Genomic DNA, 27,140 nt, shown 5'->3' with positions numbered 1-27,140 from the left:
AAGACTTTATTTTCATGGCTCTGCGTTTATAAACTTCTGTGACGCGCTTGGGGGTTCAAAGTGCTCACCACACATCTAGATAAGTTCCTTAGGGGGTCTAATTTCCAAAATGGGGTCACTTGTGGGGGGTTTCCACTGTTTAGGCCCATCAGGGGCTCTGCAAACGCAACATGATGCCCGCAGACCATTCCATCAAAGTCTGCATTCCAAAATGGCGCTCCTTCCCTTCCGAGCTCTCCCATGCGCCCAAACAGTGGTTCCCCCCCACGTATGGGGTATCGGCGTACTCAGGACAAATCGCATAATAACTGTGGGTGTATGATTTCTCCTGTTACCCTTTTAAAAATAAAAATTTGGGCGCGAAAAGATCATTTTTGTGGAAAAAAAATGGATTTCTTATTTTCACGGCTCTACGTTATAAACTTCTGTGAAACACTTGAAGGTTCAAAGTGCTCACCACACATCTAGATAAGCTCCTTCATGGGTCTAGTTTCCAAAATGGAGTCACTTGTTGGGAGTTTCCACTGTTTAGGCCCATCAGGGGCTCTGCAAACGCAACATGATGCCCGCAGACCATTCCCATCGAAGTCTGCATTCCAAAATAGCACTCCTTCCCTTCCGAGCTCTCCCATGCGCCCAAACAATGGTTCCTCCCCACATATGGGGTATCAGCGTACTCAGGACAAATCGCATAATAACTGTGGGGGTATGATTTCTCCTGTTACCCTTGTAAAAATAAAAATTTGGGGGTGAAAAGATCATTTTTGTGGAAAAAAAAATGGATTTCTTATTTTCACGGCTCTACGTTATAAACTTCTGTGAAGCACTTGAAGGTTCAAAGTGCTCACCACACATCTAGATAAGTTCCTTAATGGGTCTAGTTTCCAAAATGGGGTCACTTGTTGGAGTTTTCCACTGTTTAGGCACATTAAGGGCTCTCCGAACGCAACATGGCATCCGATCTTAATTCCAGCCAATTCTGCGTTGAAAAAGTCAAACAGTGCTCCATCCCTTGCGAGCTCTGCCGTGTGCTGAAAAAGGGGTTTACCCCCACATATGGGGTATCGGCGTATTCAGGAGAAATTGTACAACAAATTTTGTGGTTGATTTTCTCTTTTAACACTTGTGAAAATAAAAAAAATTGGTTCTGAAGTAATTTTTTTCCAAAAAAAAGTTATATGTTAATTTTTTCCATCCACATTGCTTTCGTTCCTGTGAAGCACTTAAAGGGTTAATAAACTTCTTGAATGTGGTTTTGAGCACCTTGAGGGGTCTAGTTTTTAGAATGGTGCCACTTTTGGGTATTTTCTGTCATGTACACCCCTCAAAATGACTTTAAATATGATGTGGTCCCTAAAAAAAATGGCTTTGTAAATTTTGTTGTAAAAATGAGAAATCGCTGGTCAACTTTTAACCCTTATAACTTCCTAACAAAAAAAAATTTTGCATCCAAAATTGTGCTGATGTAAAGTAGACATGTGGGAAATGTTATTTATTAAGAAATTTATGTGACACATCTCTCTAATTTAAGGGCATAAAAATTTAAAGTTTTAAAATTGCAAAATTTTAAAATTTTTTGCCATATTTCTGTTTTTTTCATAAATAAACACAAGACTTATCGAAGAAATTTTACCACTAACATGAAGTACAATATGTCACGAAAAAACAATCTCAGAATCAGCAGGATCCATTAAAGCGTTCCAGAGTTATAACCTCATAAAGGGACAGTGGTCAGAATTGTAAAAATTGGCCTGGTCATTAAGCTGCAAACTGGCTCTGTCGCTAAGGGGTTAAAGAAGACGGGGCTTAGCTACATGTCTCATTGCACACCCTGCTAACGTGCATGAGGACAGTATAGAATGAATTGGTTCAGACCTCGTTTCAGCATTACATAGGTCTAACGTCCCTAAGGGGTACTCCACACTAAGCGAGATCACTGATGCGTCACCGATTTTGTGACGCATCAGCGATCTTGCCAGCAATCTCACTGTGTGTGGCAAACATCAGGGACCACCCATCCCCCCCCCCCCCCGCTGGGTATCACTGATCGTGCAGGTAAGTCCTGGGCCATTTTTTGATCGTTGGTCTCCCGCTGGCCAGCAGGCATCGCTGCGTGTGGCAGCAGGAGACCAACGATCAGCGAGCTCCCAGCGCTGTAAGCAGACGCTGGGAGCTGGTATCCAGGGTAAATAGCGGATAACTAAGTGCGCGTCGCCTAGTTACCCGCTGTGTACCCTGGATACCAACTCCCAGCGCGAGCGCACAAAAATGCAACATGGTGCGTTTGGCGCACTTCGGAGTAGTGCAAAAAGGGTGCATGCGTTGGCAAAAACATACCAGCGCACTGCCAGGGTACCCAACGCTAAATACAGGGTACGCTGATCGCATGCAGCATCATGTGCCCATAGGAGGAGCTGACCAGAGGAGGCGCGGCCGGGGGTGGAGCTTAGCGACAGCCCTGAGCCTCCTAACGCAAGTCTGAAAGTAGCCTATGTTTGTTATTTTTAATTAAACAAGGAAAAGTGTTTTTTGATTTTTTTTTTTTTTTTTTTTTTTTTTACATAAAACACTAATTAATACTTGCTGTGTCTTTATTTAGAATACAGCTATAGGATTAGTAATGCCTCATGTAATCTGCCCGTCCTCTATTGTGTGACCTTTAATGGTCGAATAAAGAAACACTACACTGCAAATTGGGTGAGTGCCGCATCTTTTTCTTCGTTTAAAAAATTCTACATGTTTTTTCTGATGCAGAGCACCATTATCCCTAGCAGCGTGTTGTATACTGTGTGCCCGTGATTGACCCTGGACTAGTTGCTGGTGGATTAGTGCCTTGGTGCCATTCATCTGTGTTTTCTTTGAATTTAGTAATGGATAGGTGTCTTATAGAAGCCTCTAAATTACTAATCTTTGGGCTTAATATCACCAGACAATACAAAGGTGACATCAACCTCACCAATATGAACCGCACTTGTCATCACTACAGGGAAAGTGGGAAAAGTCAAGCATCTCATATATGTGCCTTTCCTGGGCGGCTGCAGGCTGCTATTTTTAAGCTGATGGGGGGCCAATACCCATGACCCCTTACAAGCCTGAGAATACCAGCCCCTAGCTGTCTGCTTTATCAAGGCTGGCTGTAAAAAATGGGGGAACGCCTTCTTTTAAATTTATTTATTTTTGATAACCAGCCTTGCCAACGCTGACAGCTGAGGGTTGCAGCCCTCAACTTTCAGTCTTGCCTGGCTGGTTATCAAAAATACAGGGGAACCCACGCCGTTTTTTTTTAAAATTATTTATTTACAGCACAGAAGCCAGCTGATGAATACTCCCATCAGATGGCGCCACTGACCATAGGTACTTTTTTAGCTCCGATCACAGCTGCGGGCTCACTTTGTCAATTAACAGCGTGGGAATTGCGACAGACTGGCGGTAATGATTTTACTGCTGATCAGAAGCAGTGTTTGCCGCGCTGAGATGCACATGAAACTGCCAGAGAAGATTGGGAAAAAAATGCCTAGCTGAACTACAAGCAGAGATTTCATATACAGTACTGCAAAAGCAACAAATGTGAATATCTTTACAATGGAGTGACACAGCAAAACAGCAGAATCAGGTAAACTCAGCGATTTTTACAAGTTAATTTACTCAAATATTTTGCATAAATTACAGGTTATTTTTAAAGGGAATCTGGCAGCAGATACATGCTGCTTTAACAACAGACATCATGTATCAGATACTGGCTGTACTGTAGGGTCTCAGCCATGGATATTTTACTCTAAAATGCTGTAGAGTTCCAGAGAAAAACACTTTAAGGCTATGTGCACACAGTGCGGATTCACCTGCGGATTTTTCTGAGCGGATTTAGCATAATCCGCAGGTAAATCCGCATGTCAAAAGACCTGCGGATTAGCCTGCGGTTTTGCCCTGCGGTTTATCACCTCCACAATGGAGGAGATGGCAAACCGCAGCGGAATCCGCAGAAAAGAATGACATGTCAATTCTTTCTGCGAATTAGAAACCGCAGGCAAAACCGCGTGGAAAAATCCGCACCGTCTGCACATCACCAGCAGTTCTGCTGCGGATCCGCAGGGCCAAATCCGCTGCGGATCCGCAGCAGAATCCGCACTGTGTGCACACAGCCTAAAAGTCGTCATAGTCCAAGTCACACAGGTGTCTCTCCGGAAAGGCTTGGGCTTGCTCACTCCCCTTGAGAGACAAGTCTGTCCCTGCATGTCTGTATAGGGAGAGACCTGTCAGTCATTGACAGTGGGTGAGGAAAGCTGCCAGGGACCTGCCTTTCTGACTAGTCACGAGGGATTTTAAACTATGTTTTTCTCTGAAACGCCACAGTGTTTCAGAATGAAAAAAAAAAAAAAAAAAACATGGCTGCAATCATCCAGCCAGTGCCTGAAACCTGCTCCCTATGGATTATGCCACTGTGTTTTCTAAACTTAATAAATGTATTCTTTAAAAGGTAAACATATTGTTTGATTTGTAAAGTTAACGGGGCTCAGGATGGCAGGACAAGCCTGTGTAATGTGTACAAGTCTACCTATTCATAGTTACATAAAAAAAAAAAAAAGAAGACATGGACCCATCAATCTGAACCTTTCGCCACCACTAGTAGGCGTAACACTACATTAAAAGCCCATTAGATCACCATTAATGTGTAAATTGGAGGCAGAGAAGACACAGACAATAGTACAGGGACTATGCTCAGGAGCATAAAGTGTCATAAAATAGCCAGAAGAAATTACCAGGCTACTGGCACAGGGACCACCTCATTATCAGAACCCAATACTCATAGTATTATTGCACCATCTATTCCATGGGGTATACATAATACACAAATGACATGATGATATACTCTGTAAAGGCTGTTTGAACTCGTATTACCACTCCTAAGGCTTGTTTTTTTTTTTTTTTTTTTTTTTTTTTACTAGTGAGCTCCTTTTCCTTCCCATGACCTTTTTTTGCCTTTTACTGGAGCAAAGGTGGTTATAAAAACTTCAAAAAGGCAGTATATTTCAGTACTGAATGGTGTTAAAATAGAGTGCGGATTGCTGAGAGGTGCACACTGGCCGCTGCAGCGCCCACTAGCTGCTGGAGCCATGGCAAAAGCAGTATAAAGGCAGAGAAATGCTCTGATAAGATTTACAATTTCCATTTGTGAAATAAAAAATAAAAAAAGCAAACTGTTCTTTTTGACCCTCCTCCTTCCCAAAACATAGAAACTGGTAAGATGATTTAATTCAGAATTAGTTCCAGTAATGAATTCATTTAAAGGGCTTCATTTATCAAAATGTTAATGGGATAATTGACCTCGTTGTTCATTGCAGCCAATCACAGAGCAGCTCTCATTTTCCTTCTGTAGTTGCAAAAATGATAAGAGACAGATTCAATTTGTCTCATACACTTGGGGAAAGCATGTAAAACACTTTCATATTTTCATGGATCTCTGTAGACTTCTATGGACACACTATATGACAACGCGCGTCGTGTGGTCGCTACACTACATGGCAACGCGCGTCGTGTGGTCGCTACACTATATGAGAATGCGCGTATTGTGGTCGCTATATTATGTGACAAGGCGTGTCATGTGGTCGCTCCTCCTTGTTTTGCTTGTATTCAGCACCGTAACATGGGAAGCTTTCCAGATAACTGAGCCCCTTAAATATGTGGTCACTGGAGATGTTATATATAAGATAATTAGACATCACATAAAACAAGCCACTAATGTATGTGCCACTAGTCAATATGCTGTAGTATTCTGAAGCTATTGGGGCAGTACAACGCATTCATGAGCGGTGGGTAGCCTGCTCTCCACCAGATGCTGACTGGAGGAGAGTCATTTTGCCATGACATTTTTACCGCACAATTAATGCTGTAAACAGAGAACAGTGTTTTTTTTACCATTTTATCTTACTTAGAAATTCTTTTCCTGGTTTCAGTTCATTACATGGTAAAATGAATGGTTCAACCCCACAATTACAGCTCTTGCAAAAAGTGGACGAATAAAAAAAATGAAAAACACACGGTTGTGAAGGGGTTAAGTGGAACAACAGACAGCAATTATATCACTTCAAATGGAAAAAGATGGTTTGTTTTTTTGGTAAAAAGGAATATTTATAAAATTCTGGATTAACAAATTATTGTCTGCTTACTTGCCGCATTTCTTCCGATACTGCCGCTCAATGCCATCTGGTCTGCAAGAAAAGGGAAATAAACATGAGAAAAATGTAAATTCATTAAACCTCACATACTGAACCATGTCTCACATCAATGTGTGGGTCCTGTAATATTTGATGGGGTGAACACTTCGGCCTGGGGGGGGGGGGGGGGGGTGAACACTTCGGCCTGGGGGGAGTCAAACATTTCAGCCTGGGGGGGGGGTGGTGGCAAACACCTCAGCGGGGGTGGGGGGGGGCAACACTTCGGCATACTGCTCTATTTCTTTCATCAAAAAAAAAAGAACACCTCAGTGGAACCCAATGAACCTTACAGGAGGTCAATGGGGTCTGTCAGGGGGGAGGTGATGTCATGGATAAATTTAAAAACCAAGGTGTAGATGTCGCCAAACAGCTACGTACACAGATTTGCCATAACAATAAAACCAGACAAGTGAAGTTAATAGCATGAATTATCTTGTTATAATAGCACCCATCAAGGCGTGGGATACATTAGAAAGCAAGTGCTCAGTCAGTCAGTTATTGAAGATGATTTGTTGCAAACAGAAAAAAATAGGTACATTTAAGAATCTGAGCAATTCTGACAGTGGGCAAGTTATTATTACTATCACAGCAAAAAAATTGTAGATTTTGTGGGACGTCTCCAATATAAAGTGGTCCATGGATGGACAACAGACAGTCCAGCATCAGCGTTATGGGCACTCAATGCTTATTGATGTGCATAAGAACTGAAAACTAGCCTATCTGGTCCAATGCCAAAGAAAATCTACTGGACCAAAAATTGCAGAAAAAGTGAATGCTGGGCTATGATATAAAAGGTGTCAGACCGCCGCACAACTCAGCTATCTCCAAGTGTAGCTGCAGATCAGCCAAGAGTATCCATGTTGAGCCCTGGGTACATCAAAAATGCTTCCAATGGGCACTTGAATATTACAACTGGAGCAGCACCAAGAGGTAGAGCGTTGACCAGATCTGATGAATGAAGACATGGCACCAGAAGCACTATGGGAAAGAGACAAGCTGATGGGAGCAGTATGATGCCTGCTGGGAAATTCTGGGTACAGACTATTGAGACATAAACATTGTTGCGTATCCAGTGTGTTCTGGGAAAAAAAGCCATGGAGTCCTCATTCCACAACTTACAGAAATTAGAGGATCAGAGAACATCTTGGTGGCAGGTTGTCCCGGTGAGTGGGTCTGAAGTAAAGGAGAGGAGCCTAAAACTGTCCCTGGAACTGGGACCCTACCTATCCTTGTTTCAGAGGCACTCTTGATGGTTGAGAAGCCTAGGTCTCTGACCTCACTGTGCCCTTGTTAAACCCTAATCTGTCCCCTCCCCACCCCATGAGGAATGGGACAGAAATGTAAGGGAAACCAGACAGAGACAGACAGGGATAACTTAAATCCGCTATCATACAAAAACACTCACCAAAAATATGGAGGAAGGTAGGGAAAAGGGAGGAACAAACAAATAGGAATAAGGACGAGGAGATAAATACTCACAGACTTAAGGTACTGTCACAATTAGCGATGTACCAGCGATCCCGACCAGCGATATGACGCTGTCAGGATCGCTGGTACATCGCTAAGTGGTCGCTAGTGAGATGCCACACAGGAAGATCTCACCAGCGACATCGCTGGGGACGGGGGTCGCTACTTACCTGTCACACTAGGCAATCCTGACGTCCTCCCGCCCGGCTCCACGCTCGTCTCTCCACAGAAAGCGCCGCAGGAAGCTGACGACGAGAAGCGGTCCAGGACGTTCTCGCGCGATCAGCGATAACCAGCGGGGGAGCGGGTCATAGGTAAGTATCAGACACAGTGATGTCGCTAGCAATATCGCTATAACGTCACAAGTTATAGCGATATTGCTAGCGATATCGCTTAGTGTGACAGTACCTTAATGAACACAGAAAACTTCAACTACTACTCAGCTCGCTTTCCAAGATAAAGATTATTTCATCGGCAAGGAAGAAACACCCAGAGCTTGCAAATGATTTTAGTATCTGCAGCTGGGAGCAACAACTCTATGTTCCCAGCCAGCAAGAAAAAAGTCCTTAACCCTTTCAGCACTGATGGAAAGGAAATCCATTTAAAATAGGACATGAATCACACAGTCTCTAAAGAGCACCTGTGATTTATTACCCGTTGTGACCTTCTAACTCCAGGTCTCCCCAGGGGTATGTGACACAGGTATCACAGAGAGTTCTTGTGGAGCTCATGTCATGATGGGTCAGAGAAGATTTAGTGGTACTTGAAGACCCATGTACTATTTTTTTTATGTTATGGCTGATTGGTGTACAGTTATGGCCAAAAGTATTGACACCCCTGCAATTCTGTCAGATAATACTCAGTTTCTTCCTGAAAATGATTGCAAACACAAATTCTTTGGTATTATCTTCATTTAATTTGTCTTAAATGAAAAAACACAAAAATAATTGTCCTAAAGCCAAATTGGATATAATTCCACACCAAACATAAAAAAAAGGGTGGACAAAAGTATTGGCACTGTTCGAAAAATCATGTGATGCTTCTCTAATTTGTGTAATTAACAGCACCTGTAACATACCTGTGGCACCTAACAGGTGTTGGCAATAACTAAATCACACTTGCAGCCAGTTGACATGGATTAAAGTTGACTCAACCTCTGTCCTGTGTCCTTGTGTGTACCACATTGAGCATGGAAAAAAGAAAGAAGACCAAAGAACTGTCTGAGGACTTGAGAAACCAAATTGTGAGGAAGCATGAGCAATCTCAAGACTACAAGTCCATCTCCAAAGACCTGAATGTTCCTGTGTCTACCGTGTGCAGTGTCATCAAGAAGTTTAAAGCCCATGGCACTGTGGCTAAACTCCCTAGATGTGGGCGGAAAAGAATTGACAAGAGATTTCAACGCAAGATTGTGCGGATGTTGGATAAAGAACCTCGACTAACATCCAAACAAGTTCAAGCTGCCCTGCAGTCCGAGGATACAACAGTGTCAACCCGTACTAACCGTCGGCGTCTGAATGAAAATGGACTGTATGGTAGGAGACCCAGGAAGACCCCACTCCTTACCCCGAGACATAAAAAAGGCAGGCTGGAGATTGCCAAAACTTACCTGAAAAAGCCTAAAATGTTTTGGAAGAATGTTCTCTGGTCAGATGAGACAAAAGTAGAGCTTTTTGGGCAAAGGCATCAACATAGAGTTTACAGGAGAAAAAAAGAGGCATTCAAAGAAAAGAGCACGGTCCCTACAGTCAAACATGGCGGAGGTTCCCTGATGTTTTGGGGTTGCTTTGCTGCCTCTGGCACTGGACTGCTTGACCGTGTGCATGGCATTATGAAGTCAGAAGACTACCAACAAATTTTGCAGCATAATGTAGGGCCCAGTGTGAAAAAGCTGGGTCTCCCTCAGAGGTCATGGGTCTTCCAGCAGGACAATGACCCAAAACACACTTCAAAAAGCACTAGAAAATGGTTTGAGAGAAAGCACTGGAGACTTCTAAGGTGGCCAGCAATGAGTCCAGACCTGAATCCCATACAACACCTGTGGAGAGATCTAAAAATGGCAGTTTGGAGAAGGCACCCTTCAAATATCAGGGACCTGGAGCAGTTTGCCAAAGAAGAATGGTCTAAAATTCCAGAAGAGCATTGTAAGAAACTCAATGATGGTTAGCGGAAGCGGTTGGTCGCAGTTATTTTGGCTAAAGGTTGTGCAACCAAGTATTAGGCTGATGGTGCCAATACTTTTGTCTGGCCCATTTTTGGAGTTTTGTGTGAAATGATCAATGTTTTGATTTTTGCTTCATTCTCTTTTGTGTTTTTTCATTTAAGACAAATTAAATGAAGATAATAATACCAAAGAATTTGTGTTTGCAATCATTTTCAGGAAGAAACTGAGTATTATCTGACAGAATTGCAGGGGTGTCAATACTTTTGGCCACAACTGTATATACATATGATTCATGAAACCTGAGGAATCTGAGTATGATGAAATAAAGTGACCCTCTGAATGTAAACGTGGTTAATCCACATCAGACATTGCCATATACTTAGTACATGTAAATCCAGTATATTAGTAATATATCTCCATTACTTTTTTTTGGCTAGCTGCCATTAAAGGATGTTACTCACAGCTAGTCTTATTACCCTGGAGAGCTTGCTTCATTAACACAATCATCCAAATTGTCTAATTAACATGTACATGTCATTCTGACACTGATTATCATATGTTAATGAGCACAAATGGACCTTCGCCACAGGACGCCATTGTGTTGTGTTCACATGTAGTTTCTGCTTTGAGATGTTGTAATGATGAGAAAATACGCACCACAGATATAGCACACAGTATCAGAATCATCTACAGAAGCACGACGTCAATTTCTAGGTAGTAACAGACTATTCCTCATACAATGCAAACTGGAAGGGCATCAAACAATATGCCATCACAAGTTGAACTGTATTTCAGAAAGTAGACCTGAACTACATAGCAAAAAATCCAGAACGTGGTGAGAGAAGAATGGCTTCTATTGAAGGGGTTGTGCTAAATACAACACATTTAATCTATCCACAAAGGAGATAAATATTTGATTATTGGGTTCCTACCGATAAGAAAAACAAGGTCCCAAAGTCCTATGTGTTAACAGAGAGGTACTGAGCATGTGTAGGCACTGCACCATTCACGGTCTATGGGCGTGGTGGTCCTAAGTGCTCACTACTGCTCCATTCACCGAGGGGACTTTGGGATCTCCATTCTCAGGATCGTAAGGGTTCATACACATCATCTATTCTGTGAATATGTAACACATGCTGTTTATGGGAAACCAAACAATTCTGTGTTGATAAGTTTGATATTTTGGCTTTTATCCCAAGTCATGTGACAAGGTTCGTTAGAGAGTCGATATTGACTGGCTGCAGCAGTCATTGGAGCGATATCTGGTGACACAACGTTCTAGTGCCTTGACTTCTAAATGGGCAGACATCACTTCCAGAAAGAACTTAAGAAGCGCATGCCTCCATTTATCACTTTTTAATCAATACTTGCCAATAAAAAAGAAATACCGTATTTTTTGCTTTATAAGACGCACCTGATTATAAGTCGCACCCCAAATTTGGTGAAAAAGAGAATTTTTTTTTATGTTAAATGGATATGTGTCATATAATGCCAGTGGCCATCTTTCAAATCATATATATGTCCCTCATCCTGGTATCTATATAACCCCCATCCTGGTACATGGCCCCCTTGTGCTGGCACATAGCCCCCCATCCCATCCTGGTCACTATATGCCCCCCTGCTGATGCTGACATGCACATGCCCCCCAATCCCTATACTATATGCCCCCCTGCTGGCATGCACACGGCCCCCCCCCCCGTCCCTATATTCCCCCTGCTGGCATGGACACGGCCCCCCCCCTGTCCCTATATTCCCCCCTGCTGGCATGGACAAGGCCCCCCCCGTCCCTATATTCCCCCTCTGCTCGCATGGACACAACCCCCCTGTCCCTATATTCCCCCCTACTGGCATGGACACGGCCCCCCCATCCCTATATTCCCCCCAGCTGGCATGGACACGGCCCCCCTGCCCCTATATTCCCCCCTGCTGGCAAGCACATGATAAAATAACAAACACTTAACTCACCTTTTGATGATGGTTCCGTGCTCCCAGCTCCCCCCGTGGTTCTTCCCGTTTCTATGCTGACATCCGGGAGCTGCTCATTCAAGCACTTCATTGTAGCTTCAGGACCTTCCATCACATGACCGCAGAGCACACTGGGAGTCACATGACCACAGGTCCTATCGGTCATGTGATGGAAGGTACTGAAGCTACAAGTGACTGAATGAGCAGCTCCTGGATGTCAGCATAGAAACGGGAAGAGCCACAGGGGAGCTGGGAGCACGGAGCCATCATCGGAAGGTGACTATAGTGACGGGGCGGGGCAGAGCAGGCACATGCAATATGCGCTGCTCCCCTGTCTACCAACTCGGCGCGGTTTCAGCACTGAGGTGATGGACAGCGGCTGCAGTGAATATTACATGAGCCTAATGAGCGGGAGCACTGACCACCCGCTGTCCCTGCTGCCCGCAGCCAGCCCACCTCAGCCCCCTGACATCACTCCAGAGCCGCACCCCCTCCTCTACAACGCACAGATTCGGATTATACGACGCATCCCCCACTTTCCCCCAAAATTTGGGGGAACAAAAGTGCGTCTTATAATCCGAAAAATACGGTTTTAATGTTAATTTTAATGTTGGATAACTTCTCTATGGTTTTTCAATTAGTTCAGTAACCACAGTTGTATAAATTCCAGATCATTGCCATGCAGTCTGCCTTATTAACGTTTGTGAAAGAATGGGTCCTTCTGAAGAGTTCACGAATTGGAACACGGTCCAGTAATATGAGGTCTCCACTGCAACAGTTCCCATCAAGAAATGTCTTCCCTCTAAAAAAGCCCACAGTCAGTAGTGAGTGATATTAGTGAAAAGTAGAAAGCAGAGAACATTGAGTTACAGAGCAAGTCAGAGAACATAGGTCACAAATGTGCTGGCACTGCTGACCCAATAACTACAGAGTTGGGAACCTCCTCTGCACAAAAAAAGGTCATTACAATTACCGGTAAATTTGGAATTATGGATGTTTGGGGATAAGGTAGTAAGCATCTGTCAAGTCTAGCCGCACCATAACACAGTTTGAGGAGAGTATTAGCTGTAGATTTTACAGTCTCAAACTTGAATTTTTGCGACGTTAAGAATTTGATTAAAGGTTTTAAATGAATGATTGTTCTGTGAGATCCATTTGTTTTTCTTTAGCAGAAAGAGTGAATAAAACCCCTTTTTGTCTTCTTATGGGGGAATTAGCAGTAAGACCTTTTTGTAAAGGTGAGAAAATGTCCTTTTCTATGGCAAATCAAGATAAGAGGTAAGGGACTTTGTGATCAGTTTTAGTCCTCTTACTAGGTTCGTGTACTGTACTCTTGAATGTACTGTATGATGCCCGAATTCCACTTATTGTATCTCCATCTACAGCCCTCAGTTTCATCGTATTTGTGACTGAGGAGCTTGAAGGTTAAAAAAAAAAAAAAAAACACTATCTCCAGTCCTAACAAAAAGATCATCCAGTAGTGTCCCGAAGAGGAAGACTCCCTCACAAGGAATGTTGGACAAGCGATGTTTAGAAGCTGACTTCCCTGATCAACTTTTTAGCATAAAGCCCATCTAGACGAGTTTAAATGGCAGCTGATACAGCCAAAAATCTTAATGCATCAACAGACACATCTGATAGAAACCCTACTGCTGTGCGACGCAATGGCTTAGAGGAAAGTAAACTATCTCTAGCGGCTTTACTTTGAATAAGTATTTCTAATTGATTGAGCCACACTGGGAGCGACCTACGTACGTAGATGATGAATTAGGCTTGAAGGCAGCTGTAGCGTTTTAAAGGAAACTTTGCTCCTTTATGCTGCATATAGTCCTTAAAGGGAATATGTCACCCCTTTTTCCGACTATGACCTGCCGCCACTGACATCAGGGGCTTATCTATAGCATTCTGTAATATTGTAGATAAGCCCCTGATGTAACCTGCAAGAGAAGAAAAAGGAGTTATATTATACTCACCGGGGGGGGGGGGGGCGGTCCAGTCTTGGTCTGATGGGTGTTGCAGACCGGCGCCTCCCATCTTCATACGATGCCGTCCTCTTCTTTCCTTTCTGCCGTGGCTCCGGCGCAGGCGCACTGCTCTGCCCTGCTGAGGGCAGAGCAGAGAACTGCAGTGCGCAGGACCTCTCCCGATGCCTGCGTACTGCAGGACTTTGCTCTGCCCTCAACAGGGCAGAGCAGTGCGCCTGCGCAGGAGCCACGCTAGGAAGGAAAGAAGAGGACGGCATCGTATGAAGATGGGAGGCGCTGGACCGGACGGCGACACCCATCGGACACCCATCGGTATTTAAGTTACCCGCTGTGTACCTTGGATACCAGCTCCCAGCGCGTAGGTATCCAAGGTACACAGCGGGTAAACTAAGCGACGAGCGCGCTTAGTTACCCGATATTTACATTGGATACCAGCTCCCAGCGTCTGCTTACAACGCTGGGAGCTCGCTGATCGTTGCTCTCCCGCTGCCACACGCAGCGATGCGTGCTGGCCAGTGGGAGACTAACGATCAAAAAACGGCCCAGGACATTCATGCACGATCAGCGATACCCGGTGGGGGGGGGCCGGTCGCTGATGCATGTCACACACAGCGAGATCGCTGGAGAGATCGCTGATGCTTCACAAAATCAGCGCTCTCGCTAGCGATCTCGCTGTGTGTGACGGGGCCTTTACTCTTTTTTTCTTATCTTTCAGGTTACAGCGGGGGGCTTATCTACAGCATTACAAAATGCTGTAGATATAAGCCACTGATGTCTGTGCCGGCAGCTCATATTCGAAACAAGGGGTGACAGATTCCCTTTAAGGGACCCCATGTCCTCAAAAGACAGTTTAACTCCACAAGACATTTTAGCAAATAGAACCTCAATTTTCAGGGCAATATCCCAGATGCTGGTTTGATCTTCATCAATGATATTTTCTTTTTACAACTTTAGTAGTTTTCTACCTGGTTTCTTCTATTTTCAGTTTAAGGGAATCTATCAACAGGTTTTGCTATGTAAGCTGAAGACAGCATGCTGGAGGGGTTAAAACACAGATTTCCAAGATGCCTCTCTTATCAAGCTCTGAGGTTTAGTGTGCTTGCAATGACTGTTTTAGCACCAGAAGCTTATCATTGCTGGGACACAGCAGCTCCCACTCCTGCGACAGGCAGCTCACTGTCTATGGACATTGCATATACATACAGAGCCCGGTTTCGGGCGAGGACAGCTTTCTCAGCTCTGCTTCATTGATAAATGTAAAAGTTCTGAGTGTGTCAGTAATCTAAGTGATACCCTATTGAATTCAGTTTCTCTTGGCCTACATCAAGTCAGCTCTCAGATGAAGTGGCAAAAACCTGCTGACAGATTTCCTTTAGACAAACTACTTTTATGGATAGGAAAAACTTTTCTGGCCTAGACACATTATGTACCAGATTCATCACTGCACTTTCACTAGTTTTTTTTTCGCATTACTATCTCTCAATTATTTTATCTTTTTTTTTTTAAATTTGTAGCACATGCAATTTGTACCTTTTTGTAAATTGTCTTTTGCTGTTTAAAGGGAATCTGTCACCCTTTTTTTCGACTATGAGCTGCCGCCACTGACAACAGGGGCTTATCTACAGCATTCTGTAATGCTGTAGATAAGCCCCCGATGTAACCTGGAAGATGAGAAAAAAAGAGTTATATTATACTCACCCGGCGTTCGGTCCAGTTCGATGGGTGTCGCCGTCCGGTCCGGTGCCTCCCATCTTCATACGATGCCGGTCTCTTCTTTCCTTCCCATTGTGGCTCCTGGGCAGGTGCACTGCTCTGCCCTGTTGACGGCAGAGAAGAGTCCTGCAGTGCACAGGGAGAGGTCTGGTGCCTGTGTACTGCAGTATTCTGCTCTGCGCCTGCGCCGTAGCCACGACAGGAAGGAAAGAAGAGGACGTCACCGTTAGAAGATGGAAGGCGCCGGACCGCAACACCCATCAGACCAAGACAGAATGCTGTAGATAAGCCCCTGATGGCGGTGGCCGCAGCTCATAGTCGGAAAAAAGGGTGACAGATTCCCTTTAATATCCTGATTTTTACAAGAGTGTGGTTATTCCAGATGTTTTAGACTGATTCATTACTTGCTACTATTTAAAAATGTCACCAAATTTGGTGCAAATTTACTCCAGGCTCTCTGCCAGAGTGATTTCATTTACACCAGTTGATTTGCGCAAGTTTGCAAAACGTATGACTTTTTGGGTTTAAGGAAGTTTCGCCCCCAGCAGTTTGCCCCCAGCAGTTCGCCCCCGCACATTTCACCCCCTGCAGTTCACCCCCGGATGTTTCGCCCCTGGATTTTTTACCCCCGGATGTTTTGCCCCAGCAGTTCGTCCCGGAATGTTTCACCCCCAGCAGTTCACCCCGGTAGTTTGCCCCCGGATGTGTGTACCCTGTTTTGCCCCCAGAATTTTGTATATGGATGTTTTGCCAGTTTGTCCTTGTGGTTCATGAATTCCCGTCCGTCATCAATACACATGTCACAAAAGTACTGTACAGAGTTTTGCACTTTGGTGACATTTTAAATCAACTGTTTCCATCTGTAAACCTCACAACTGATTGAATTATAGTGTCAGAGCATTTTGCAGCAATTTTAACAAGACATTTTCCAAAACGTTTTTGTGTTACAAAAACATACCACGAAAAAAATAAATGGATTAAAAAAATGCAGTGTGAATGAGGCCTGATTTAGGTGGGGAATGTAAACCACTCTAAACTCAAAACATTTTGTGAACTTTTACCTGACCCAGAACTGAGCTGCTTTTTTGCAAGTTTTGTTGCAGATGTAACAATTTTCATGTCAGGTGTCCTGCAAGTTACATTAGACTAGCTCTTACTCCATCAGAATATAGCAGTGTCAAAAATCTCTACAAAGAGAGAGGTGTACTAGCACAAAATAATCAGTCAGCTTCCACAGCAATTCACTTTCTACAAGTATGAATTCAGTTCTATCCAAACGTAGGAAGAAGTTGGTCTACAAGAATCACATATGTATTTTCTAAACGAATGGCTGACGATGTCTATTCCATCTGGGTCTGTGAAAAACAGTCGACTTTCAAGGGATGTGTTTGGACCAATGAAGCATCTGGTGAAGTGGTGAAAGTAACCAATCGCCACAACCACGCAGCACAAGCAGCAAGACCTGAAGCAATCCGACTTGTCAATGAGGCGGTCACCAGGGCAAGGATAACACAGGAGACACCACCACAGATTCTCACAGAAGTCATTTCAGGAGCCCATTCTCATGTTGTATCACTTCTCCCAAGGAAAGCATCACTGAAGAGAACAATACGATTAGCAAGGCAACTTCGCAGTATTCCAAGGTTGCCCCAAACCCTTGATCAACTTGTTATTATTCCCCAGGAGTTCCAGGGGATCAATATTGATGGTATCCAGCAGCAGTTCCTTCTGCATGACTCTGGTGAGCATTTAACATTTCCATTATATAGAATTATTGCAAAGTTTATGTTGCACAAATGTGAAAAATTATCTATTACAAAGTGCTGACCTAGAATACTATGTGATTATTTTACCTTAAAGGGAAACTTTGAGGATAGTGTAATGTAGGGTGAGGCCTACTGATTCCAACTATGCCTCACTTGTTTAGTTGCAGTCTGATTCTCTGCTCTGTTCTGCCTTTGAGATACAGTGGTCTGCCATGTTCATAAGCAGAGTGGTAACCTTGTCCACCAACCATGATTTGCAGGTATCCAGCCATTGTCAATCACAGCCAGAGGACAAGGTTGTTGCATCAAACCCGCATCACTAGATGTCAATTTTAGTGTAGAATTTTCTGCTGTAAATTAGCTGCAGATTGTCTGCTGCAACTCCTTAGTGCATGTGAATGGACCTTAAGGATTTATTAACATGTCTCCTAACCGCTGCCCTGCCCCTTTAGCCATGCCCCCTGCCAACAGCCTGAAATGAAGTTCCAATGCTGAATTAGTGCTGGGAAGAGGGTACACCATGCCCCGGTAGGTGCCGGTCACTTACCGGAACATGGCAGGTTAATTAATATTCACTACCTGCTGCCACACGCTGCTTTGATACAGGACCTGGAATGATGTATGCAATCATGTGATCGCTCATGTCTCAGGATCTGCATCAGAAGTAGACTGAGGAAAGCAGCGCAGCAGCAGGCGGTGAGTATTAATTTATCCTTGCCATGCTCCAGGAGGAGACAGGCACCTACCAGAGCATGATAGATCCAGGGGGCCCGCTGTTCATGGGCGCATTACACCCCTTGGCGGCCGGCCCCTGACGGCCCGAGGGCAGTGGCGTCCCCTGCCTACATGGTAGGTATGCCACCGCTGCACTGCATGTCATTTTTATTAACTGTGCATTTTTTCATGAGCATGTGGATGGGATTTAGACATTTACGCTGCATATGACCCCGACCTAATGAACCGTTGATTTAGTATGCTTTTTTCCACAAATACTTCTTACATGTTTGCACGTTTTTCCTGATGTAAACCTTTTATTATCATGGAATTCTGCATTTTCCTAGATTCTGCTGCTGTGCCCAGTAACGCTAGTGTGAAACTAACCTAAGTATGCAAAAAAAAATATGCAACTCCAGGTAGAGAAAAGTTAATCCATGTGGCAGAAATGACCAGAGTACATATTAGAGATTTGAAAGCTAAGGTATAAGGAAGATATATAAAAGAAAAAGTGTTGCTACATTACCTTAAGTAGTGGCGGTACCCCATCGCACGTTTCGCATTTGCTTTTTCAAGGGGAGTGTGTTTTTAATATAATCAGGCAAAATTACCTTTGGGTATCTTTTATAGAGGGTGCTGCTACCTCCCGACGCGCGTTTCGGCTCCTTTCTCAAGGGGCCTGCTATTAACCATGTGTCTCCATTATTTATATGTCCCAGCCGCAGCGTGGTATACCGCGCAACCGGAAGTGACGCTCACCACCCGGATGTGACACGTCACATCCGGGTGGTGAGTGTTACTTCCAGTCGCGCGGACCAGAAGTGACCACGGTTATCTGATTATATTTGCGGAGTATTATTGTAATTATGGGTATGAGGGTTATTGCCAGGCAAGCGGCATTGTTTTATGGTTGACATCTAGATCATAATCTGTGATGTGGCCTATAAAGCTTGCGATATAATTATGGCTATATTAATATTTGCAGTAGTTTATTATTAGGGCTTTTTCAGTTCTGCCCCTTGTAGCTGCAATATATTGCTGGCAGTCCCTATGTCTATCCGCTTTCGTGGTAGCTGTCTCTTCCTGGATTTGCGCGTTTAATGAGTGACTGTGAGCAATGAGTGTATCTGTACTCTCCTACTTCCCCAGTTTTGGCAGTATGGTTTTAATGAATTTGTTCCAATAAAAATTATATTTTTATACACACAAATAATTGCCTTGTGATCATCCTTTTTCCTATGGTTCTATGAGGCACCGACAGAGGCGGAGGGTCCTCTTCAGTCCTCTTCCATGCACTTCCACATTGTGTGACTATGTCATCGTTCCAGAGGGAATCCCTTTCATTATTCCTAGCTAGGGATTCCCTTGATCAAGAAGACTCTCCACACAGGTAGGGACCTCGGCAAAGGGGAGAGAAGCGATTTTTCTTTTCTGATGAGCAAACTCCAAACATAGCCTGTTTTGGGTCGGTGTGGTTGAACCCGAGCAGGCAATGTTTGATACGAACCCTGAACTTTCCAGATCGGGTTTGCTCATCACTAGATATAGTATGGATGACAAAAAGATGCCATTAAGTGTAACATCACTAGTACATGACAGTAAAATGATGGTCACTTGTCTTAGATCAGGGGTGTCAAACTCATTCACCAAGGGCCACACCAATTTAATGGTTGTCCCCAAAGGGCCGTTTGTTACTGAAAGACCAGATGCACACAATCGAGTCCCGTCCAGAACATGCATTTCTCTGCACAGAGCAGTGCATGCCCCTGTATAAGGCATGTCACGGTGGATCAGCTCTTTACCAAGCGCTGTCACATCTTCCCTGGATCTCACTGAAATCATGGAGAGTTATGGCTGCAGCTTCCAGTCACTTGTCCTTGTTGCTGAAAGCTGCTGATAGACAGCTGGTTCAATGCTGAATACAACTGGACCCTATTCTTGGCCTAATCTGAGGAATGGGCATCAACAGAAAACGGGATCCTGAAGTGAGAATACCACTTTTATCTGCTGCTCAATTCTTTGGTATACTGGCAGAGTGTTCTGTGAGGGCTAATCCCAAAACCCCCCTTCTGAAGACCTGATAAAGAGGTTCTGTAGAAGCTGGTTAACCACCACTTTAGTTCAGCAAAGCCAATATCTCAGTTCTGCAGAGATGGTGGGTGGGATTAACCCTGTAGTCAGTCAACAGTCCCCCTGCTTCCATACATAGCCTGCATTAAAGGAGTATTCTCATGCCGAACGGTAAAATAAGGCAGCATGCTTTCAGCAGTCATGTTGTGGTAAGCATGCTGCCGATCTTCCCCTCCTGGTACTTACCTAGAGGTCTTCTGCTCATCTTTGCCTGATCTTCTCCTGACTGTGTGGGCTGGCGATCGCCATGCTGGATCCGGAGGCCACCACGAGTCCTCTCCTTCTTCCCAGTGTCCTCTTCTTCTGCTTGATCTCATCGCAGCACTGCGCATGCGCAGCAGTGTTTTGGTGACAGGAGAGGCATCCTGCGCCCTGGATTGACTGATGAATGGGGCAGGAGTGACGTCAAGTCAGTGAGCAGCCAGGAGACATTCGGCCTCACTTCCGCGGCATTCTTCATGCTTCATGGATCAGTGATCCAGGCAAGATGAAAAGACAGCCAGAAGTAGGAGAAGACGTCACGGGGAACCGCTAGACTGCACTCCAGGACCCAAGAGCTGCAGCTGCGACAGGTAAGTATGTCAGTTTTTTTGTGTTCTAGGGTGATAATACTCCTTTAAGGCCAGCCAATAGAGCTGCTGAAAAGGCAGCCACAAGAATCCCCAGCAATTGGGGTCCTGTATATTTTACCCCCAAGTATGTTCAACCCTAGATGTTTTGTTCCCTGTATGTTGACCCCAAAAGCTGAGGGTGAAACATCTGGGGTCACAATGCTAGGGGCAAAAGATCAGATGGTGACACTTGCAGGGACAAAATGCTGTAGGTGAAACATTAGGGGGCAAACTGCTGGGGGCGAAAAATCCGGGGGCGAAAAATCCAGGCGCGAAACATCCAGGAGCGAAACATCGGGGGGGCGAACTGCTGGGGGCGAAACATCTGGGGGCGAAGTGCTGGGGGCAAAACATCCAGGGGTGAACTGCTGGGAGCGAAACATCCGGAGGCGAAACATCCGGGGGCAAACTGCTGGGGGCGAAACATCTGGGGGCGAACTGCTGGGGGCGAACTGCTGGGGGCGAAATGTGCAGGGGTGAAATGTGCAGGGGTGAAATGTGCAGGGGTGAAATGTGCAGGGGCAAAGCCTCCTGGGGGCCAAATGCTGGGGACGAAATGTGCGGGGGCAAAATGTACCCAGGGGCGAACTGCTGGGAGTGAAACATCCAAATCCCGACTTTTTGAGCTAGAAAGATGCAAAAAAAAACAGGTCTGAAACAGAAAAAAAAAAAAAGAGACAATTAAACAGATCTGTCTTCATCCAATATAATTATAGGACAGATTGCTTTAATAGGCAGATCTGTGTCTTCAGGGGACTATAAGAGTTTACACATTTAATCTCTACTGGAGAATGAGGAATTGGAGTCAGAATCTATTTCTCCATCTTCTAATATTGATTCTTAGGCCGGGGGTCACACTTGCGAGAAACTTGCACGAGTCTCACATCTCAATACCAGGCACTGCTGCCGACACTCGGGAACGGAGTGTGCGGCTGCATGTATTTCTATGCAGCTGAGCGCTCCGGTCCCGAGGGCCAGCGACAGTGCCGGGTATTGAGATGTGAGACTTGTGCGATTTTCTCGCATGTGTGATCCTGGCCTTAGTCTAAATTTGAATATTCAGAAAAAGAACCAGGGCAACTTACCAAGACATTTAATAGAATGTTTAACTTAATAGAATGTTAGAGTTGGAAGGGACCTCCTGGGTCATCATGTCCAAACCGCTGCTCAAAGCAGGATTCACTAAACCATCGCAGACATACGTCTGTCCAGCCTCTATTTGAAGACTTCCATTGACAGAGAACTCACCACCTTCCTCTTTACCAATAGATTTAAAAGGATATTCCCATCTCCAACATAATATCCCACTAATATCAGCAAATACCATACTTTGTGGTTATTAAGACACACTCCAAATTTTGAGGTAGAAAAATAGGAAGAAAACCTTTTTTTAATAAAATAGTGGTGCTTCTTAAAATCCATGTTTCTTATTGCTTACCGGGGGTGGTGGCTGCGGTGAAGCGGGGTCCCAGGGTCGCTGCTGGTTGAGGCAGGAGTGGGGCGATGCTGTGGACCCCAAACTGTAAGAAAGGGGTGTTCGGATGAGCGACGCTGCAGGTGTTCGGTGGTTCAGGGGCTCCACCGACATTTTGTGAAAGCACGGAGTCCCTGCACTTCCATGTTTTACATTGCGGTGGACTCCGGGAAAATGGATCTCCATCTGTGCACGTGCTCATACAGACAGCCATTTTCCCGAGGTTAAGTGATAACCTCGATCCTGCAGTGGGTGCACCAAATCCCAAACAATTTTCCCACTGACTCCCAGAATAGGGGGGCATTCAGGGGATTGAATCTGGGTGTCCTTCCTTTCATAAACAAAACCTGTGGGTGTACCCTGAGGTACTCTCGCACAGCTAGAAGAATTTAATTCTGTACCCTGCCCCGTTTCTGGGTAGTTATTGTCAGAATATGAGCCTCACCTTGAAATGTATTAGGGACTCATCCATGCAGATGTCCCTTTGTGGAACGTACACCTCAGCAAAATTGTTGCTGAAGTACTTAAGGACTGGCCAAACTTTGAAAAGTCGATCAAAGTTGGGGTAAGCAAAATGACAACACTCCGATATTGCCAAAGTTCTGGCTTCTTCACCAGCCCCATATGAAGGACAAGACCCCAAAATGTCTTCATTTCTTCAGGATCTACAGAGTTTCAGTTAGAAAATGAATAGTCGTGTTTTGGGCCCAAATCTGCAGAGTGTACAACTTTGTTTAGGCCACCAAGAGGTTTACAAAATCCTCAGTGAAAAAGACTGAAAAAGTCTATTTCTGTGAGGCCGGTAGTATCAAATTGGATTCCTGATTGCACCACAAAATCATGAATCTGTGGCTCATAATCTTCAGGGTGGGAGGGGGGGTGAAGCCCATACGGAGTCCGTAACGGTGGGCGCCGGTTCATTTTCTATCCTAGGGCGTCTGCATGGTTTTTTGGTATCACTTGAGGAAGAGGAAAAATTAAGTGGCATCCTCTTCATCACTATCAGTGTCGGAGGCAAAGATAACATCTCCTCCACTCAATACCATATTTAGGACAAGCAAGACATTTTCTCACGAATTTGGTGAGTCTGTTGCAAACTTTTCTTTTATATAGAAGAGAAAAAAAAATCTAGAAAGAAAAAGATAAAAATAAAATAAAAAGATCATAAAAAAAAGTAACATAAAAAAACAAACTTAGAAAATGGATGTCAGTACAAAAAAAAAAAAAAAAATTACTGAGTGCCGGCACCCATCTGACACCAACCCCGAATATAGTCAGTAGAAAACGGTAATTAGACCTACAGGTACTTGTGTTTCCAGGAATCCATCTTGACAGCACAATGAAGGACGTCTTTCTTACCCTGAGTGGGACAGGAATAACGAGCGGTTAAAAGGACCCTCCCCTTACCACCCTTCAAGGATTTTCCAAAATACCATTTCTGGATGGATGCAAAAAGAAGTTTATTATACAAATGTTACGTCACATCAGTATGCAAACAAATAACCTTGGAGTAGGGAGGGAACTAGTAGTGCTGTCACGGTTGGATTCCTGGAAACACAATTACCGGTAGGTCTAATTACCGTTTTCCAGTTCAGCACCTGACAGCACCATGGAGAAGTACCAAAGGATGGTAATCTTAGGGCGGGACTACTGCATGTAAGACTTTCCTGCCGAAAGCTAACTGTTCTGAAACAACCTCTAGTTTGTAATGTTTAGTGAATGTACTAAGGTTAGCCCAAGTTGCGGCCCTGCAAATTTGCTCTGTTGAGGCCCCCCTCTTTCTGCCTATGATGTAGCCATAGCTCGGGTGGAACGGGCTCCAAGAATATTTAGGGAATCTTTCCCCTGTGCCTTATAAGCTAAGCCTATGATGGTTTTTATCCACCTCGCAATTGTTGCTTTGCCGCTTTACAGCCCTTATTTGGCCCCCCATACTGAATGAGCAGATTCTTATACCGTCTCCAACCTTCAGTTGCTTTCAAATATTTTAGTACTGTCTCTCTGACATCTAAATTCCTTGGGATTTCTAGGGTGCTGGCAGAACGAGGGAAGGAACACTTCCTGGTTCACATCTGTAGATGATACTACTTTGGGGAGAAAGGATGGGTCGAGCCTCAGGACTATCCTATCATTGAATATCTGTAGGTACGGATCTTGTATAGATAGGGCCTGCATTTCCCCCCAGCCTCTTTTCCGATGTGATTGCCACGAGGAAGGCCGCCTTAAATGAGAGTTTGGCCATGTCCATATCCTCTGATAGTAGATATGTAGGTTTACACAGGGTGTTAAGGACCAGGTTAAGGTCCCACGGTGGAGATGATTTTCTTACGAGGGGTCTCAATCTCTGTATGGCTCAAGAAAATCTCGCTATCCAGGGATGTGAAGCTAGGGAAAAGTCAAAGAAAATGCTAAGAGCCGAGATTTCTACACTTAGGAGTACTAGGCCGGAGACTTTTCTTAAAGCCCAACTGGAGAAAGTCAAGAATTCTGGGGATGTCCGGACTTGCAGTATCTATCGGGGCTTCTCCCGAAAAGGTAGAGAATCGTTTCCATATTTTATTGTAAATTGCCGATGTTACTGGCTTTCTGCTTGCTTGAAGTGTGGTGATCACATCTTCTGACAGGCCTCTGGACCTCACGGTTTGGCATTAAGGATCCAGACTGCTAGTTGATGTGAATCTGGGTTGGAGTGGAGGAGCGGGTCATGGTGTGGTAGATCTTGCCTGCTCGGCAAAAGGATGGGTTTTTCTTCAACTATTCTGTTTAGAAGTGAAAACCAGCTTCTTTTTGGCCAAAAAGGTACCACCAGGATCACTGTTGCCCTGTCGTCCAGAATCTTCCCGAGTGTTCTCGAAATCAGCGGGAGGGGTGGAAAGGCGTACAGGAGCCCTTCTCCCCAGGGTTGAGATAGAGCATCGACCCTCGCTGCCCCGTCTAGAGGATTCAGTGAGAATAAGGTTCTGACCTTTGCCTTTGTTCTGGTGCCAAAAAGGTCCACCTGCGGTGTTCTCCAACGTTGGCACAGTATGTTGAATACCTCCGCATTCAATTCCCATTCTGTGGGATCTACCTCAGTCCTGCTTCAAAAATCCACCACCTGGTTCTTGGTTCCTTCTAGGTGAACTGCCGAGAGATTCGACCGAGCTCTCTGCCCACCTGAAAATCCGGTCTGCCAGATGCTGTAAAGACGGGTGTTTTGGGCCTCCTTGGTGTCTTAAAAACGCCACTGCCGTCACATTGTCGGACAGCACCTTCACATGCCTTCCTCTGATGTCTGACCGAGCCAAGTAGAGAACTTTCCATATTGCATCCTTCAGGTTTCCTGGGTTGGTCCACCAACTTAGAGCTTTCCTCACCAAAAGCGACAGTGTCATTCTTTTGTCCAAAGAACTCTGTCTTCTGTCCCAGGTCTGCAAAACTTCCTTCTGTAGGTCTCGTGAGTGAAACTGACTACACTTCACACAGGGGATACATGCCGTCATCAGCCCCAGCATCTTCATTGCCTCCCTTATAGAGCACGGGTTTTTCCAGAACCGGCGGACCCTTTCGATTAGTGTGACTTGTCTTTCCTCTGGCAAAAAAAATGTTCTGATGTGGGAATCTAGTATGACTCCCAGAAAGTTTATTCTGGATTGTGGGATCAATTTTGACTTTTCCCAATTTATGACCCATCCAAGCTCCTGTAGTGTGGAAATTGTGAGGCGGTAATCGATCCTGAACTGTTCTTCGGATCCTGCTGCTACCAAAAAATTGTCCAAATATGGTACCATGGTTATGCCGTGGTTTCTTAAATGGGTGACCACTTCTATCATTAGCTTGGTAAAAATTCTGAGGGCCAAGGCAAGGCATCGAAACTGGAAATGGTGGAATATTCCTTGGTTTCTCAGGACGAATCTCAAATACTTTTGATAGGAAGTGTGGATTGGGACATGGTAATATGCACTTTTCAAGTCCAAAGTGCACATGACCATATCCTTGTCTGTCAGGGGTATCGTGGACTTTATGGACTCCATTTTGAATTTCTTGCATTTTATCCACTTGTTCAGGGGTTTGAGATTTATGATTGTTCGTGAGTCTCTTGATGGCTTTTTTATTGAGAAGAAACTCGAGTAATGACCCCTGGCTTTCTCTGGAGAGGGAACCGGGACGACTGCGCCTATTTTTAGGAGTTCCTGGATGTCTGTCCACATAGGGGAGGCTAGCAGATGTTGGGACTTGGTTACTATGAACCTCTCCGGGGGTAGACTGGTGAATTCTAGTCTGTAGCCAATTGTCTGTAGAATCCAAGGATTCTGAGATATTTTCTGCCAACCCCCTAGAAATTCTGTCAACCAACCTCCCACTCTGATGGCGTCATTTCTTGTGCGTCCCGGAGCCAGAGCCCGAGAAGATGGAGTCTCTACCCTTTCCCCCTATGTGATAGTTCCATCTCCCTGTCTTTCCTTTCCCCTTGTAGTCTGTCTTTTGACTAGGACGGGACCTACGAAAGGGCTGGTATTTTCTTGTTTTCTCCTTCTTGTCTGAGGCCTTCTCTAGTATGTCATCTAAAATTGGCCCAAACACTTTACCCCCAGAGAATGGGATGGCAGAGTTTATTTTTGATTGGGTATCACCTGACTAAGTCTTTAGCCAGATTGCTCATCTGGCCACATTAAAGACTGGTTTCTGGCGGCGAATTGCACAGACTCTGCTGAAGCGTCCGCCATGAATCCTGTTGCGAGCTTTAGCAAAGGCAGAGATTTACGTATGACATCTCTGGGAGTTTTTTTGCTTTGAGATGTTCCTCCAGATCGTCCACCCAAAGATGCATGGACCAGGCTACAGAGGTTGCTGCAATGTTGGTTCGAATCATGGCTGCCGAAGATTCCCAGGATCTTGTTTAGCAGTCTATCGGCCTTACGATCCATTGGCTCTTTTAGGCTGGAGGAGTCCTCAAACG

The 27,140-nt window shown here is 44.7% G+C and overlaps 1 protein-coding gene across 1 annotated transcript in view; it reads right to left on the bottom strand.

Moving 5' to 3' along the window:
• Positions 1-27,140, bottom strand: part of STEEP1 (STING1 ER exit protein 1) — an 82,286-nt gene that overhangs the window by 22,322 nt on the left and 32,824 nt on the right. Inside the window, exon 3 of the mRNA XM_073556106.1 lies at positions 6,165-6,206. Coding sequence (XP_073412207.1) covers positions 6,165-6,206 — 42 coding nt within the window. The remainder of the gene's footprint in view (positions 1-6,164; positions 6,207-27,140) is intronic.

This window comes from Dendrobates tinctorius, unplaced genomic scaffold (genome assembly GCF_039654945.1).
Source record: "Dendrobates tinctorius isolate UK_male_01 unplaced genomic scaffold, ASM3965494v1 ptg000231l, whole genome shotgun sequence".
Classification (NCBI taxonomy): domain Eukaryota; kingdom Metazoa; phylum Chordata; class Amphibia; order Anura; family Dendrobatidae; genus Dendrobates; species Dendrobates tinctorius.
Note: the sequence above shows the minus strand (reverse complement) of the source record. Positions and strands in the feature narration are given on the sequence as shown.